The 19,445-nt window shown below is 37.3% G+C and overlaps 1 protein-coding gene across 1 annotated transcript in view; it reads right to left on the bottom strand.

Moving 5' to 3' along the window:
- The window catches only part of Snd1 (staphylococcal nuclease and tudor domain containing 1), a 411,985-nt gene that overhangs the window by 351,245 nt on the left and 41,295 nt on the right, over positions 1-19,445 (bottom strand). Inside the window, exons 4-9 of the mRNA XM_015488306.2 lie at positions 17,023-17,101; positions 14,665-14,825; positions 13,876-13,967; positions 13,005-13,163; positions 11,639-11,745; positions 9,225-9,315 (exon numbers count right to left, since the gene is read on the bottom strand). Coding sequence (XP_015343792.2) covers positions 9,225-9,315; positions 11,639-11,745; positions 13,005-13,163; positions 13,876-13,967; positions 14,665-14,825; positions 17,023-17,101 — 689 coding nt within the window. The remainder of the gene's footprint in view (positions 1-9,224; positions 9,316-11,638; positions 11,746-13,004; positions 13,164-13,875; positions 13,968-14,664; positions 14,826-17,022; positions 17,102-19,445) is intronic.

The raw sequence follows: 19,445 nt of genomic DNA, 5'->3' as shown, positions 1-19,445 counted from the left end.
AAATGCCAAATGTCTTCTTTGATATAAGGAGAACAACTAAGAACAGAGCAGGGAGGAAGAGCATGAGAAGAAGATTAACATTCAACAGGGACGAGAGGTGGGAGGGAAAGGGAGAGAGAAGGAAAATTGCATGGAAATGGAAGGAGACCCTCATTGTTATACAAAATTACATATAAGAGGAAGTGAGGGGAAAGGGAAAAAAAACAAGGGGGAGGAATGAATTACAGTAGATGGGGTAGAGAGAGAAGATGGGAGGGGAGAGGAGGGGGGATAGTACAGGATAGGAAAGGCAATAGAACACAACAGACACTAGTATGGCAGTATGTAAAAAAGTGGATGTGTAACTGATGTGATTCTGCAATCTGTATACGGGGTAAAAATGGGAGTTCATAACCCACTTGAATCAAATGTATGAAATATGATATGTCAAGAACTATGTAATGTTTTGAACAACTAATAATAAAAAGTTAAAAAAAAAGAAAAGGAACACTCATCATAAAATTCATATCAAATCTTAAGGGACCACAAATTACCAAAACAAACTGAAAAGGGAAGAACAAAGCTGGAGGACACATACTTCTTGATTTCAAAACTTACTGCAAAGCTACAGTAACCAAAACTATAGGGTAAAAGAGACATACAGCTCATTGGGATACAGTTCAGAAATAAAGTTGTTGGCTATATGGTCAAATGATTATTGACAAGGATGTCAATACCATCAATGAGAAAAGAGCAATCTTCTCAGTAAATGATGCTGATAAAACTGGATATCCACATGCAAAAAAAAAAAAAAAAACAAAGTTGGATGTTTATTTAACACCATATATTAAAAACTAATTCATTGTGCATCCATAACTTAAATACATAAGTCTAAAACTACAAAATTCTTAGAAAAATTCACAAGGCAAAAACTTTACAACTTCATATTTGGCAATGATTTCTTGAATATGACAACAAAGAAAACAGGCAACTTAACAACAAAAAGTAGACAAATTAGCATAAAAGTTTTAAAAATTTGTACACCAAAAGTACTACTAACAAAATAAAAATAACCCACAGAATGGGAACTATTTCCAGATCATATATCTGATAACAAATTTCCAGAATATATATAGAATTCCTAAAACTCAACAACAACAACACAATTCAAAAATAGGTAAAAGGCTCTAGATTTGATCACAAAAACTAAAAGCTGGGCACACAGAGAACTTTAAAATAGACATAAAGATTTTCAAATGATAAATAAGCACAGGAAAAGATGTTCAACACCACTAATCATTAAGGTAAATGCAAATCAAAATTATGAAATACTACTTTATACCCACTAAGATAGCTACTATCATAAAAACATGAGCCAAGAGCAAGGGCGCCCCACCCCCTATAATCTCAGTGACTCAGGAAGTTAAGCAGAAGGATCACAAGTTTAAAGCCAGCCTCAGCAACTTAGTGAGATCCTGTCTCAAAAAAAATAAAAATAAAAAGGGATAGGGATGACCAGGAATGGTGATGCATGCCTATAATCCCAACAACTCAGGATGCTGAGGCAGGAAAGATCACAAGGTTGAGACCATCCTCAGCAACTTAGCAAAGCCTGAGCAACTTCACAAGCCCCTGTCTCAAAATTTTTAAAAAAGCTGAGGATATGGATCAGCGCTTAAGCACCCTGGTTTCGATTCCTGGTACCAAAACAAAAGCAAAACAGAAAACAGCAACACAAATCCAGAAAATACCAAATGTTAGAGAGGATGTAGAGAAATCAGAACCTTTGTGTAGTGCTGATGGAGATACAAATGGTACAGGGTAGCAGTTCCTCAAAAACTTAAAGATAAAATCACCAGCAATCCACTTCTTGGTACATAACTTAAAAGAAATGAAAACAAGTTATTCAAAAGATGCTTTTACACTCAAACTTGTGGCAGCATTGTTCACCATAGTTAAAATGTGTAAACAAGCCCCGTATCCATCAACAGATAAGCAAACAAGTTTAAAATGTATACATAGACTGGATCACTATTTGGCCTTAAAAAGCAAGGAGATTCTGACACATGCTATAACATGTATGAAGTATGGAGACACATTCTAAATAAGCCAGTTACAAAAAAGACACACCATATGATTCTACTGAAATGAGTTACTTAGAGCAGTCCATATCATAGAGACAGAAAGTAGAATGATAGTTTCAAGGGGCTAATGAAAACGAAGAATGGGGAGACAATTATTATTTAAGTGGTATAGTTTTAGTTTTATAAGATAAAGAATCCTGAAGATGAATTCTGATGATAGCTGCACAACAATATGACTATACTTAATATCGCTGAACTGTACATTTAAAATGATTAGGGTAGTAAATTTTATATTATGTGAATTTTACAACAGAAAAAAACTGGGGGGAAAGCCTCAGAGACATAATAAGGGACTCCATCTACAGCTGTGATGCTAAATAACTCATGTACAAGTGGAAGCACAGCAATAAATAATCAGGACAAAACCAGTTACATTCAAATGCATCCACAGATAGCTAATAGCTATGATCTACAAAAGTGGACTTGGCCACTAATGCCAATCAACTATGTAGGGTTCCCAAGCAAAAGTCCAAAAGGGTAAGCTCCTTGAAGGCAGGAAATACTTCCAGGTTTTTAATGTCTCAAAGCACCCAGTATGGGGCTCCGTTTCTTTAAACTATCACACAGGGACAGAGAGCCAAGCACAAAGCCTCTAACCAGCAGGACAGTGAGAAGACACCTCTTGAGGACATACTTCCACTTCCCCTCCCCTCAGCAATGTTATTCAGGTCTGTGAAATCTGCAATGCCCACAGATCCAGCAGCAGGGACAGGGAAGCCAAGCCACGTGCTCAGGGGACCATATGGCTACAAACAGCACAGATCAGCTAAAACGCCACAGGGAAGGCAGGCAGGGAACTGGCAGGCCACGACAGGCACAAAAGTCTCAGGCAGGCTTCAGCTAATCACTGTGAAGGGAACATGCTTTTCTGCTAACCTGGAGAGACAAGGAGAGCCCTCCCTTGCATCTCATTCCTTGAGAAGTAAGACTGCTTAAGCAGACAATGGAAACCAGTCTTTCAAAAGAGAAATACTTGGTTAAATTTCAAATTTCTCAGAGTGAGCCTCTTAACCAACACTGGTCCATAGTTTTGCATCAGTTTCAGAAATCAACTAAGGAGCCTCAGAGGCACCCAGCTAAAGAAGTCAGAGGTTAGCTTTTGTAGGCACTTCAGGTTATTTTAGCTGTGCCCTATACAATTAACTCCTTAAAAAAACAGAGTGACTGATGAAGAAAGAATCACTATTTGCTAAGACCTCAGAATCACATGATTCTCAGAGTAGAATCCTCAGCAAAACCTCATGGGACTTTTCAACTATGTGGGTGTGGACCCTGGGTACCTGAAGACTATTAGTTTCCCTTAAAAAAGTTATTAGGCACTTACAGACATTTTACATTGTGTAAAAATTGACTGTAGAACTATAGCAGCATGCTAGGTTATGAAAAATAAGACGGATCATTTTTTCCTTTTTAATTCAGTGTTGATATCCAGTGTTGGCAAACTATGATCCAATGGCCATGCAGCCCACTGCACAGGGACCATATGGCCTGCGAAGCCTAAAATATTTACTTTGTATTCTTTTCAGAAAAAAAATTGGCTAACCCCTATGCTATCACATATTAGAAAATAAAGACAGGTATACCCTCTGAAGAGGTTAACATTTCTGAAGAGCTATTTGACAAATATGGTCCAAATCATTTCTAAGGAAATAAATACCACTTACATGGAGATTTATAAAACTCTCTAAATACTAGAAAAACTGCCAACTACATGAATATTGACTTATTGGTAGCTGGTTAAGTAAATTATAGTGCAGCTTCACAATGGAATATTATGCGCCAGATAAAGAAGAAAGCTTAAAGGTTTATTCTGCTTCTTTCTGCTAAACATATTTACCTATTTATGTATCTATATAAGCCCAAGAGGACAAAGACATGATAACATACGGAATACTGCCACAAAACTCTAGAAGCTACAAAGTAAACAGATGCAACTGAGTCTACATATTCACAAAAGTGAAATCCAGAGCCAGTGGTGAGAAAACACTCTGGTCAATCTGATTTACAGTCAAGTCTCCTTCACTATCCCCAACTTGTCAAAAGTCTCAAACTGTCAAATCAGACATCTTAAATGGGATTTAAAATGGGGCCGAATGCTAGAATTGGTTTCAAATCTCTGTAAGAAGCTGCTGAATTTCAAGATGTATGCCCTAAACCCACACTTAAGTTCAATGCTTCCAACTCAGTACTTAATACCTCATTCTAAAACAAAGAAAGAGAAATGACAAAGGATTATCAAATATCTGAGGAAGCCTGCAATAAGAAAAATGCAGAACCAAAATAACCAAGGAATAGAGGGATACAGAGAGTGTACAAGGAACACTTCAAGAAAATTAATTTCTCACACATATAATAAGTTTTAGATGTTATTTAAAAAAAAAATTTTGTAGTTGTAAATAGACAAAATGTCTTTATTTTATTTGTTTATTTTTATGTGGTGCTAAGGATCGAACCCAGTGCCTCAAGCATGCTAAGCATGCACTCTGCCACTGAGCTACAGCCTCAGTCCGAGATGTTATTTTAAGTAGTAAAAAGAAAACATTCAGAGAATAAAAAATAACTCTTAGAAATTAAAGAACAGAAGAGAAGGGTTGAAAAATAAACAGAAAGAGATATAAAAAGAACAAAAAACAGACAAGGAAAATAAAAGAAAAAAACAAGAATACCAGCCCACAAAGCCCAACATTTAAATAATAAATGGGAGTTCTAGGAAAAAGGAGGACAGACAAATTAGATGGAATTCAACAAAAGAGTTGGGTGGAGGCAAAAAGGTCCAAAACCAAAGATCTAAACATTTAAGTATAATATACTCACATATGAATAAAATCATGGAGAAATGTCAGAATGCTAGAATCAAAAAGAATTTGCTAAATCCCTCTAGAGAGAAAAAATAACAAATTATACAAAATAAGGAATCAAAATGGTTTCAAACTCTAAAAAACAAGAAAAAAAATCTTAACTAGATGATGGGATAATAAATTAACAATTCTGTTGGAAATAACTTCCAAAATAAAATTCTATACCCGGCTAAATTATCAATAAAGTTTAACTAGAGAATGGATATGAAAGGTCTCAGAAAATTTACCTTTAGCACATCTGCCATGAAGTTACAGAAAAAGTATGCTGTCAAAATGAATTAATAAAGAATAAAGAAAAAGTGATGGGATCCAACAAGCATAGTTCTAACCAGAGAATAAAGCAAAGAAACCCCCTCAGGATAATGATGAAGAAATCCAAACAAACATATAACAGGCAAAGAGAGGAACTGGACAAAATTAGTGCAGGTCACAAGGCTCCAAGAAAGTATTTTTAAAATAAGATTATAAAACTGAATGGATGTCCTGAGAGAAAATTTAGACAGGTAGAAGGTGTGAGAATTGAATTAACAGCATGTATTTTAAAATATACGTAAATGGAAGCTGGAGTAGTGGCCTAGCATATGTGAGGCATTAGTTCGATCCTCGGTATCATATAAAAATAAATAAATAAAATAGAGGTACTATGTCCATCAATAACTTAAAAAATATATTAAAAAATTTATATACAGGGCTGGGGATGTGGCTCAAGCGATAACGCGCTCACCTGGCATGCACGGGGCACTGAGTTCGATCCTCAGCACCACAAAAAATAAAATAAAGATGTTGTGTCCACCGAAAACTGAAAAATAAATATTAAAAATTCTCTCTCTCTCTCCTCTCTCTCGCTCTCTTTAAAAAAAAAATATATATATATATATATATATATACATACATACACATAAATGTTAAAAAACATTAATTATAGGGAAAATGAAAAAGTGTGCAGGAAATGAAAATTACTTTCAAAATCTATATGGATATAGGGGCTGAGGTTATGGCTTAGTGGTAGAGCACTAGTCTCGAATGTGTGAGGCACTGGGTTTGATCCTCAGCACCACACGAAAACCAATAAATAAAATAAAGGTGTTGTGTCCATCTACAATAATTAATAAATAAATAAATATGATGTGCACATTAGAAGTTTTTTTAGAAAGCTATACAAATGTAGCTCTGTGGTGAGTAGCATTTACAAAGTAAATACTGAATATTAATTTAACCAAAATTATGATATAATCATATGTGAAGGATGGGAAAGAGCACATGTGTACCCATGTGAGTATGTATGTTTGAGTCACAAAATTAAATTCATTTTCACCCATGGAATAGAGGAAAGTGGTTACACCCAAAACTAAATTTTTTAAAAAAATAACAATATATATATATATATTATTTTATTCACAGGTATGAATTAGCAAAGAACTGAATGTGCCTCAAGAGAGACAGAAATTGGACTACATTTGTTAATAAGCCTACAGAAAGCTTACCTTTTTTCTGTATTAAAAGTAAGCATTTATAAAAGTAAAATTTATGCACAAAAGAGTACAGACTGATACTACTTAAAGCAGCTGTCAGTATGCAATGAGATAAGGAACTTATACCACAATATTAATCAACTACATACATAGGAAGAGCACTACTGGTATGTTTTGTAGCAAGTCTTTCCCTTCAATTTTTATGGGGGGCATTGGTTGCTGGGGATCAAACCCAGGACCTCAAGCAAGCTAGACCCATACTGAGCTGTATTCCCAGCTTCAAATTTTTCTTGACAAAGGAAGTAGTGCAGGGACTAACATTTTATCTCAAGCTCCTCATTTCATAGCAAGGCACTCTGAGTAAGAATGAAACAGATCAGGGATCATCAAACTTTATATAAATGCCATTAGCAAATATTTCACACTTTGTAAGCTAAACTCAAAGAGTTTTCAACAACTCCATAACAACTACAGAACTCGGCCATTGTGTCAGGAAAACAACCACAGACAATATTTAAACAAATACAGATGGCTATGCTCCAATTTATTCATGATAATGAAATTTAATTTTGAAAATTTTTCATATACCACAAAAAAATGTTTTTCTCCTGTGTAAAATCCATAGATCATAGGGAAGAGGGGAGGGAGGGAAAGGAAGGAGGCAGGGGATTAGCAAGGATGGTGGAATGTGATGGACATCATTATCCAAAGTACATGTATGAAGACACGAATTGGGTGTCAACCCACTTTATACAGAGACATGAAAAATTGTGGTATATATGTGTAATAAGAATTGTAATGCAAAAGAAAAAAAAACAAGTACATGTATAAAGACATGAATTGGCATGAACATACTTTATACAAAGATATGAAAAATTGTGCTCTATATGTGTAATAAGAATTGTAATACATTCCGCTGTCGTGTATTTAAAAAAAAAAAAAATCCATAGGTCATACGAACAAGGGCAGAGCCAGATTTGGCCTAAGAACCATAGGTCTTCCAATTTAGAGATAAGACCATATGATCAAGTCTGTTTAGAAAAACAGCTACATCATAATGTTTTAGGTAATATGAGTATTTTGCTTACTCTCTTTATGTACTTTTCCTGTTTTCAAAAAAAAAAATACGCTTAAGAATTTTAAAAACATGGTAAATCTCCTTCCCCACCCCCAACCCCAAAGCCCTCTACTGCTGAGCCACATCTCCAGCCCTTTTAACCTTTTATTTGAAACAGGGTCTCCTAAAGTTGCCAAGGTTGGCCTCAAATTTGTGATATTCCTACCTCAGCCTTCCAAGTTGCTAGGATTACAGGCATGTGCCACCATACACCCCAGGATTTTAAAGAGTAGAAGAAATGCTCCTACTGCCATTTCTCCCTTTTCTAGTTGATAGTACATCATACTTTAGACAAATGATAAAGCTATCAGCCCAATCATCTAATCCTTTGAATTTCTTTCATCTGCAATCTCTTAGTTCCCCAACCAGCAAAAGCCCAAAACTCATCTTCCAGGTTTTTCTATAAGTGAGGACGTGCTGACAGAGACAGGGCAAGGTGATGGGACTCTCCAAAGCCTCACAGATATCACTAATGCCACAGACTCTCAAAGTAATGATGGTAAAATTAAACCCCTGCCTCCCTTGTTGAGTGAATGGTTAGGCTTTGATTCAGTAACGACATTTTAACTTCCAGAAAACACAGGCACAACTAAGTGAGTTCCAAGTAGGTAAAGCAGTCCATGCACACGAGTATATTCCTCACACAGAAAGGAGGCAGAGGCCCTCTGATCTACATCTCGACCTATTAGACGCACAGAGGAAAAATCACCAGGGACAACCCCACTCAGGTCTACTACAGGGGGTGATTATGACTAACCTAACAGCTCTTTAGCACCTACTAAAAGAAGGAAAGAGGACACTTGAGCACTCCATGACCTATTACTTTGGGCATCATAAAAGAGAGAGTGAAAAAATTTACCAATTCCTTGGAGACTTTGCTAAAATTTTAGCATTCTAAGATAAACAGTTTCAGAATTTTTCAGGCTGACAGTGCCACCTAGTGGCTGTCCATTCTAAACTGATGGTTAATTGATGAGAAAGCCCTCCTTGTCCAAGAATATGCACATAACCACTTTTTGCCTATAAACAGACAAAATTTCCAGCAACTTTTGTCAAAAGAAAAAATAAGTTGTAAAACACTATAGCATTCTGGGAAGGCACAGACAACATGTCTACCATTAAAGTTACCAAAACCTGCAACCAAAAAAAAAAATTTTTTTTTTTACAGCACCATTGATAAGACCATTTAAAGCATCCGTTAACAGTTCTGATTCTGTCATATCAGTTAAGGAGAACTCTCGAGGTGGGGAGAAAAAAAAAAAAACTACACACACACACACACGAGTTACCAAATAGAATAAAGGGAAACACGAGCGTATGTATACTTGGACACAGTAAATCTGAGAGAACGCCATTTGCTTAGTATATAAAAAGCATCCTTAAAATATGAGAAGTATTTCAAGCTGACAGTGTCTGCAAGTTTAACCTGTGAATTTATGATGAAGTTATCCTAATTTACAGTGAGAAATGTAAATATTCTTATCATTTCTAAACTTCCTACAAAACACACACACACACACACACACACACACACACACACCATGCTTGCCTTTAGATATTCAAGAACTACACCATTTGTACTTGTTCAAATCCTCATATTATCACTTGCCTAGCCATGTCCATTATGCTTATCAACATGCTGAGAATGACTCACCTTGGCAACAAACTGCTTGTCCTTTTGATCCAAATTAGCAGTGGGAGCTACATAGTCTCTCCATATTCTCAGCCTGCGCTCCTTGGCAAACCTGGTAATAAAACAGGAATGCAAGATCATTCAGCCAGACCAAGACCATTCCATCTGAATCCATCACCATCATGGAAGCAGTTAGTACAGAATCCTATCCTATCCTACAGACATGTAAGTTTCCAGTCAAATCAGAACTAAGAGTGATAGCAAATGGAAATATCCAAAGTGTACAGCAAATGGAAAAAATCCAAGATACCTATATACATAAACTCATGATTGGTAGACTGTGATCAAGGTGTGCAACTGTTTGAGTTTGGACAGTACAAATCCACCCTGATAATTAAATGTGATTTATCCATTATCTTCTGAGAGGCTACTACCACAGGTAGGGCAACAAAGAGTAAGTGGTGTCTCAAATGTGAAAAACTCACATACATGTGCGCACAGACCTGCTCAATTGCCATTTGAAATATAAAAAGGTTATCGGCTATCAAATCCTATGTGAATCCAAAATTCTCATTATCATAGTCCATCTAAAGAAGAACTGGAAAATAAACAAAATCCTTACAGAAGTTCATTGGTAGGAGTTTAAAAAAAAAAAAAATGATGCTAGAAATTCATTTTCCAGTACTAAGCCCAGTAGATATTTTCTGAGTCAGACTAAGAATGGGAAATTGAATATGTGCAAAGATTGGGGAAAGAAAAAAAAAAAAAATCAATGAACAGCTGTCTTAAACTATTTACAAATGAGTGAATGCATGTGCTGTGGAAAGGAACTATTATTTCTGGAGACAGTATTGCAACATTTTTTTTTTTTTAACACGCACTAAAATGAAAAAACCAGGATGTACTAGTTATAAAATACATAAAGTACTTCCATTGAGAGGATGTAATTTTACCAACAAGGCATGTAGCTCAAATATAGTATGCAAAACAGCAGGCAAGTAATCACATATTGAGATATGATTTGCATTCCCTGCATTCCCTGATCTAAGCCTGTTTTATAATGATGAGTACCCTCCAAAAAAAAATCCATAAAATTTTCTGCAGATGTTATGAAACATGTAGATACTACTTTAATTGTACTCACTTTCTTCAAAGAGGCAGGAACTTAAAAAACTCAAAAAACAAAATTCTCAACCAAAAGAATGATCTAGAATAGTAATTTCTGAACACACATACACCCAAAAAAAAAAAAAATGGAAGAAGAAATTAACCTCATAGAATAATCAGAAGTACCTGGAACACTGAACTGAACAAGGTTATTATATCTTTCTAATGTAATTATGGGAGAACATAAAAAAAAAAAAAATTTTTAAGTAATCACTGTTTTTTTCTCCTCCAAATAATACGTGAAACGTGCATTTGTCAGACAAGCAGTATCAATGGGCCACATTAAAATCTATATTCTTAAAAACTTGCAAATATTTCTGCTAACATGTACAAAGGGATGTGGAAGATCTAAGAAAAGATACAAACACTATAGTTATTTTTCTGTTGTACATTACTTAGGTGTAGGTCTCAATGACAAAAATGTAAAGTTATCAAGATCATTATTAAGATTCTGATATAACAAAACAAGCCTTGAGAGTAGACCATTGTCACTGACTATTTGTTGTCTTCTGATCATAAGCATGCTAGGAAGTGGAGATTCAAATTCTCCTGAGTATTATTTCCATGTATCTACTTTTGGTACCTGCTTTACTTTCTTCCATCTACCCCCACCAAATGGAAGAAATTTACCTAAACATCCAGAAGTACTTGACCTTGACACTTGAAATAGCGAATCTTTGGATTTTCTACAGCCTGTTTTCTGGAAATAAATTATTTCTGCTTTAATCACAAAGCACCAAGCCAGAAACATGACAATAGCGCCTCAGAGTTGCATTAGCACTTATGATGAAAACATACTTATAAGTAAATTAGGGCATCAGGCCTCATATTATGACATGGTTCTACTTTGGAACCCACAGGCTCAACCTTTCCATCATAGCCCTGCTCCAGCCTACCTGTTTAGGAGTAGCTAATAAGTGATTTTATTGTCCTGAAATAATACTGAACTTATTTTATCCCAAAATGCCCCAAATCCAGAAATAAAGATATGGACTTGGGAAAAAACATGAACTGAAAATGTTAAAAAAGTGAACCACATGAAGAATAATGTCAAAGTGAAAAAATCTGAGCCCTTACTACCCAGCACTGAATTACACTAAACCTAAAGACTAATACTGAAGACAGTCCTCTGTATGAGATCCTACCTTCTTTTGGAATTCACCAAACCTTTATTGAAATAAGAGACACTGACACACATGGGTGATAGAAGATGGCTAGATTACTTTGCCTAGGCTCCTTGGCTGGAAGGGTTTCCTGACAGACCTTACCTCTCAGCTGCCCTCAGCTTTTCAGCACCCCGGGTATAAACTGCAATCGACCAGTCCACACACCGTGCAAAACCTTCTTTCAGGAGGAGTTCAGTGATGTTGCCGTTCTGAGAAACAAGCAGCATGAGAAGGCAGATATGGATTAGATTCTGGAGCAGAAGAATTTATTTCTCTAGATTTCTAACACATCAAACATGTCTACAATCTATATAAAAAATTTAAAAAAAGTTTCTCTCATTAAGAAACCACCGTAAGAAATAAAAAGAAACCATCTCTAAGATGGGAGATACTACTCTGAGACTCCTCTCAACAGCATTGATTTCATATCTAGACAACAGCCAGCATAGTATCTCTCACTTAATAGGAGTAGGATGAATGTTAGTAGCATTGAATGGAATTGACATTTCTATAGCTCTTCTTGGGGTAGAGAAGGAAGTTAATCTTTAGTAGAATTACACCTACTCCTTCCTTCCCTAAGATCAGCACTTTTTCCTCTTTCTATAAGCAGAGGTTCAAGAACAGGCTGGGTAAAGGAATGGCTTAAGATACACCTTGCTCAGTGAATTACAATTCCTATTCTACACAGAGCCATCTGGCTGGGCGTGGTCAGACACTCGGCACTCCAGAAGAAACAGACGTGGCCTTGGCACACTCCAAACCAAGCCTCCCAGGCTTCTGAAAGTACTATCGTGGAAGAATTATCTAACCAAAAAAGTAACAGTAGTTTAACTCTGTATTACAGATAGGTTACAATAATGAAAACTAACTTAGTTGTCAAAAAACAAGGTCATTTTTTGTCCAAGAACAACCTAACTACCACAGTAAACAATAGGGTAAAATTCTCATAAATAAGAACTTTAAGTACATTAGAACCAAGTTCCTGCTCAGAGTGAAGAAGTAACTGGATAAGGCCTGAAATACAGAAAATAATTGTTCCATGCATTAGTTTCCTCATCACTGATCTACCAATACTCAGCTGACTTCTTGACCTAAAGAGCCTCACTGACCCTACTCCACAATATCATTACACATTCTACCTTATGTGGCCATCTCCAGCATTTCCAATTGGCACCTTCAGGATCAAGCATTTGGGAAAATAAGTGATAAAGTCCTCTTCCCCTTATGAACTCAGCAACATTTGACATTAACTTCCTAAGGGTAGGAAGTTGCCCAGATCTGTCCAATTCTATTAGACAAATAATATCTCCCTAAAAAATGCTTCAAAATCATTAGATGGTAATCCTTCCAAAATATTTAAATGGATGTTACAAACACAGAGTGAAAGAAGAGAGAAGCAAACTGCAGCTCTTCAAAGCCCGAGTACATTCGTAGCCCATCACAACCGAGGCTGCATGTGCACACTCACTGGATGAAGGATGGTACCCAGAACATTCTGGTTGTGGCAGCTCTCCAGGATGATCTGAACGTCTCTCTGAAGCAGTCGCGACTCAGTAAAAAATTTGGCTTCTGCAGCAAAAGGCTCCGGTGTTTCACTGCCATCTGCTTCCCGACGAAAAGTTGGGCACTGAAGGAGAATAAGGCAGGATGGGAAGGCAGACCAATGAGAGACGGCTCTCTTACCCTACCCAAGCCTTTTCCACACCAAACCTGCTACAGGCTAAGCTCAGGGAGGCCTCAATATACCCATATCAAGAGAAGATTTGCCAGGGCCTAGATTTTAATCCCCAATCTCTTAAAAATCCAAATAGGATCCAGGTGCAGTGGTGCACACCTGTAATCCTAGTGACTCTGGAAGTTGAGGCAGGAGGATCACCAGTCCAAGACCAGCCTCAGTAACTTAGTGAGATCTTCAGCAACCCTCTCTCAAAATAAAAAATGAAAAGAACTGGGGATGTAGCTTGGTGGTAAAGCACCCCTGTGTTCAATCCCCAGTACCAAAAATAAAAACTGAAAAACCAAACGGGTATTTCTGAATTAATATAAGCCATATTCAGCAAACTTCAGAGTCACTTATTCCTCCTCCTCTAGGTTTACACTCAACAATCTTCCATTTCAAACAGGTTGAGTGCTTTCAATTATTTTTTAAAAAAGGTATTTGATCTGATTAGAAATGTTGTGTTACAACATTTAAACCAAAATAAGTATAAAAGAACTCTGGTTAATGAACAATATCAAGAAGGAAATAGAGATCCAAAGTCCCAGGTACAGAAATATACCTATAACTAAACACTTCTACCAATCCCATACACACCATGTACCCCAGTTTATGGTCTGACCTTGATCCCTGACAGCATGACTGTAACCAGGTAGTAATCTGGGAGAAGCAAGGCCCTGACCACACTGCCATCCCGCACGTGCTCGATGATAGCTGCATGACAGAATAAACAACTTATGAAAAAGCCATGAGAAGGATAAACAATGCCCAATCAAATTGCATATAACCCAGTAATTCTCCCCCAAACCCTGAGAAAGCCTCCCTCTGAGAAGTGAGGATGCACTGGCACATCATGAATGTTTGCAAGAACCAATCCAGGGAAAACAGCTAAAAACTGCTTTTGTCTTCTGAACCTTCTGGTACCTCATCGCTCACACCAAAGCTTTGTCATCCAAAATCTAGAATGCTCACCACATACCCTGTGCCAGAAAAAACAATGACTCAGGATTGATAATACTTTTACTTTACTAAGTCTGTAGTTAGGTCTCAAAGTGGGACCAAAAACTATATAGCATATGAATATATATATGGACTACATGTTTCTACCTCTAAGTAGCAGGGGTAGTATTTAAGTAGCTTTCTTTTAGAGACAGAGAGATTCACACAATGTGTAAAATACCAACAACTACTTGCCTGTTAATGGCAAATAACTAGAAATATACCTGATATAATCTGCATGAACACAATTCAAACTCCAAAATGCCATCGTGTCATTTTACCCTTAAGGAATTCCCTTGGATACTAAATAAGCAGAAGAAAGACTCACTAGAGCCTATAAACCTCAAGAAGCAAAGAGAGCAAATAGAAAGAAATCACCCTGAGTTATAGCTGTTTCTTCCTGCCAGCCTACCATTGACAGGCTTCTGGTGGTGTGAGTCCACAAAGTGCCTTGGGTTCTCGATGGTATACTTAAGGTCCCGGATGGTGTGTGAACCATTCCCCTCACTCCACATCCCTTTCTTCGCTGCTTTTGCTTGTTCCTCACATTCTGAAAGCCGGCTCTGCTCAGGGCTAGGACATAAAAAACAAAAAAGCTTGGTTATTGAGTTCATAAACAGAAACCAACTGCTCTTAGCCACTAGGTTTTTTTTAAGCATGTTCTTCCCTGGAAGAAACCAAAGCATTTGTTTAAGACCTATGGCTTAACGACTCAAACCTATAACCACGAAATCACCATGAGCATAATTTCCAGATTCCAAATTTGTTTCTTGAAACAAATTGGATTCTAAGAACATATAATGAGAAGACCTAAAGAACACACTCTGAATACTGCCACCATGGGTGAGTCAAAGACAGCAAGTCAGTGGCTCAGAGGGGAGCCACTCCAGGGGATACAGCTTCATTTAACAACCATCTCAGATTCAGGAACTAGAAGCCAGGCATAGCACAGTAGGACACAATGCAGGGAAGGTGGCTAAGAACTGCCCTTACTCTCTCTCAATCCACAAAACAAGGCTGGGGCGCATACAGCAAACATTGCTGTAAACAGAAAATGTTGTCCCAAAGCTAACTAGCCATTCAATCAGGCCAGCTAGGCAAAATATGGTTTGAAAATAAAGCCTCCTCCCCTAAACAGGTAGAAAACCAAACTATATACCAGAACAGCCAAAAAGTAGACAGATCAAAGCAAGTTTAAAAAAAAAAAAAAAAAAGCAGGGAGGCACTAAAAATGGCTCCCCTCTTCATATTTGAACTAACATTAGGGAGCAATGAACTCCAAGGGCTTTATACAATCTCAAGAAAAACTGGTACCATCAACAGCTATACACATAAACTGAATCTCCTCCCACCTTGATCAGTAGGAACTGCTAAGCAAGAACGACCTGCCATAGCTCAAGCATACCTCTCTTCCTTACCCCTACCCAAAAGGCAACCATGTCCTCAGAGATCCAAAATCACAGCCAGCGTTAGACAGAAAATGTAGCAAGAGAGATAAAAACACAGAAACTGAGAAAAGGAGACTTTATGTTTAGAGGGATTAGTACTCCAGCGGAGATTTCTTTGTTGAGATGGTACAAAACTGTAGTGGGATTTTTTTTTTTTTATTACACATTCTGGTTGCAAACTGAATTCCCAAAAAAACACTGCAACAGTAATCATGCCAGTAATTGTCCTTAAGTTAGAACTGCAGCATGCTTCCAAAAACACCACCTAAAACAAATATCGTAATTCAACAAATTCCACATGTATACACACCAATTATGGAGTCCAGCAAATGTCTCCGAGCGATCAGAAAGGCCCAAAGGTGAATGATGCAGCCCCCAAAGTCTATGAGGCCTTTGCTCAATCTCATCTTCAGTACACCCCATGCAAATATTTATCCAAAGCCTTTTCTTCAACTACTATAGTCATATACTACAGCGAGGACTTAATGATTTAAACAGCATGTTTACAGACTCTAAATTACTGATGTAACATATCACTTTTCAGAGACTAAAGTGTTAATTAAAGCCAGCTGCATCTATCCTAATGAGAGCTAACACTAGTGAACTTACACATGATACATGTACTACAAACCTTACACACCTAACACTCCCTTCTAACAAGTTCACACTGCCATTAGCTAAACAAACATATTTTTACCTACTAATTAAGTATCTAAAGATTCATAGACCAAACAAATTTAAAAGGCTTTGAAGAGAGAGAAATTTTTCCTAACCCTCAAAACAGAACAATCGTGGCCATGTCAGTTTCCTCAGATTTTGCTTTGAATACTATTTATTCACTCAGCTTGACTTCTCACTGCACGATTCCTTGCACCCAATATGACTTCATATATCTATTTATTGTCTGTCCCCCCATTAGAATGCTAACAGAGCCTAAATCGGTTCACTGCTATACTCTCAGTGACTAGAACACAGTAAGTGCTCAATAAATATTTAGGTCTGAACAGGTGGAAAAATTCTCTTCAACTGAATATCTACAGTCTAAGACCTATATAGACTCACGAACATGAAGAATAGAACTGCCTAGTCTCAAACCCTATTTTTTAAGAAGATACACAAATCAAACACCATTAATGAATATTTAATGATCTCCTGGTTCAAAACAATCCATAGGTAAGAATATCTCAGAAAGCACCTAAAATTATCCATTTTATATGAGGGAACAGGAACAAAAATGTAGCCAAGCCAATTAACAGTTGAACATCTTATCTCCTTTGACATCTCAAGAAGGACACAGGGACAAACAAGTGCTGGATACTTACTTATTAGCTCTCATGCCTTCTCTCCGGGTGGCCAAGCCCTCTGCAACCAGTGACTCTGCAATGTTTTCCCCGGTAGTATCTGAGGAGGAAAACAAGAAAATTAAACAAGAAAAACTAAGAATCAAACCTGCCTCCACTAGCAACAGAGCTCCAGTGGACAGACCACTTTCACACTCAGTTCTTCAAGGAATGATGCTGCCAGAGAACTGGACAGGCCTCAGTGCAGCACTGAGCTTTTCAGAAGACCTCATCTTCCCACATGTCTAGATTTGAGGACCCAAAGACTTATCCATCTTCTCAAGACTTTGTTTCTAATTTTCTAGTGTAACTCCCAGGTCAAAGGCAATCTCAGGAACCACAGGAGACTGACAAGAAAGCAAGACACATGTGGCAGGCTGCTCAGAAGAGCATGAAGCAATAACCAAAGGAAAGCAAAGCTAGAGATGAACACAGACCCACTGCTTAGCAGCTTAGACAAGATTTCTCAGCATCCTAATTCATTCACCCTTCGAGTAGGGACAGCACCAGCCTCCACCGGTTCTTGGGAGAATTGAATAATATACGTAAATCACCAGACACCTAGCCAAGTGCATGGCAGAAGTAAGAAAAAGCTAGTTCCCTCACCTTGGAGGGATAGACACATTCATTTAGGGTTGTGTATCACTTCACACCTCAAAGTCTAATTCCTCTCCACAATGTCCCACTCCAAGAAGACACCAAGACAAAAAGAGAAAGAAAGTATCTTGCTCTCATAGAGGTTCTCAGAAGACAGTGTCTTAGATTCCTTATCTCACACAGCAGCCAAGAAAAATGAAGTTAAACATAAAACTCAACCTGATGAGGTTCTATTCAGGCACTTGAAACATTAATTGCATTTCCATACTATTGAAAAAGTTTTTAAGCTGGGAATATTCTCTTAAATCTTTGCTTGTCAGCTAAAACGATAAAGAAAAGACATCTAGGAGGGAATCACCACATAAAAATCTTTAATATGGCAGATAACAAGCTCCTAGATAAACTGAAACACAGCAGTCTAGCTTATAGGTAATGTCAGCACAGAAAAAGATTGTTTAAGATTTATATTCAGTACACTATACATCAACTTTCATAAACAGTAATGAGTGCATACACTCCCAAGCCCAACCTGAATGCCTCACTAGTAGAATGCCAAAAAGTCTGCAGAAGCAAATTGTAAGCCTCTTTCCCTACCAAAGTTGAAGAGAATGATATTTATATGAAGAACACTCAAGTCTGAGGCTCAGGGTGGATCATCTGTTCTTTCTATGGAGGTTAACGCTGAAGCCAGACACACATGTAACTAATATTAGTAGAGATCACACTGGTTCCTTCAAAGCAACAGGAATCCCAAGAGTGTAAAATCAAAAGGAAGGATTCAACAATTAGGAAAGGTTGAACACTGAGATGTCAAGAGGTCAGGGGGTAGAAAGAATGAAGCCCAAGTACAAATAAGATGCGCAGTCACAAAACCAGCCCATCGACAATGCTATCCCACATTAGTTGGCACAGACCACTCAGAAATGGCCCATTTCTAAAAAGTTGAATTCCAAATGCTCCTTCAAAAATGGAGAAAAATATATTCCCCTAGGCTGAACCCTCAAAGGAGGCAACAAAAATGTGGGTACATAAGGAATCAAAAAAGAAATTTGAAAACCACAGACCTCATTCTTGCTCAATTACTTATCAAATTAAGATTCTGATCAAATCACAATTGGGGGATAGTATTCAGAGCAGATGGATGACCATGTTGTCTTCAAAAGTGAGAAAACTGATCATCCCTTTTCTAATAAGTCCTGGGCTAACCTCAAATTCTACCATTTTTTCCCCCACCCTAAAAAGAGAAAGAAACTGAATAAGATGCCTCCAAGTTCATTTCCAACTCACTTTTTGAAATATCTCCACAATTATAATCAGTCTTAACAGGATGTCATTAGTCTCACCACTCAACCTGGCTTGTTTACCTCCAGCTCTGACTACACAAGTCAAATAGATGATCTAAGACAGCTTAGCTGCATGAGATGTTAGGGTTGCTTCTGTTTTGTTCTGTTTTGTTTTTAAGAATCACAGGAAACTTTTTAAAAATATGCTCTCAAACTGTTCATGTTCATCATGTTGCTTTCCATATTTTATCAATTCTTTCAATGTCCTATATCTGTTGAAACTCCATGCCCAATCTTACTCTCCCCCTCCACCTAAGCCAAGAAGACCATAATACCTCACATCCCATTAGCCATCTAGCCCAGCTAAACAACAGGAGCATGCACACATGCACATGCACATATTCACTGAGTACACACACCATGCCAGAGGTGGCACTTTACATGTACCATCTTTTAAAACTTTATCTTTATATATACTATCTTTTTAAAGCCTGTGTTCTTTCAATTCTTACAAAACATGTGGCC

This window comes from Marmota marmota, unplaced genomic scaffold (genome assembly GCF_001458135.2).
Source record: "Marmota marmota marmota unplaced genomic scaffold, marMar, whole genome shotgun sequence".
Classification (NCBI taxonomy): domain Eukaryota; kingdom Metazoa; phylum Chordata; class Mammalia; order Rodentia; family Sciuridae; genus Marmota; species Marmota marmota.
The sequence above is the reverse complement of the archived record's forward strand: the minus strand, read 5'-3'. Positions and strand labels throughout refer to the sequence as shown.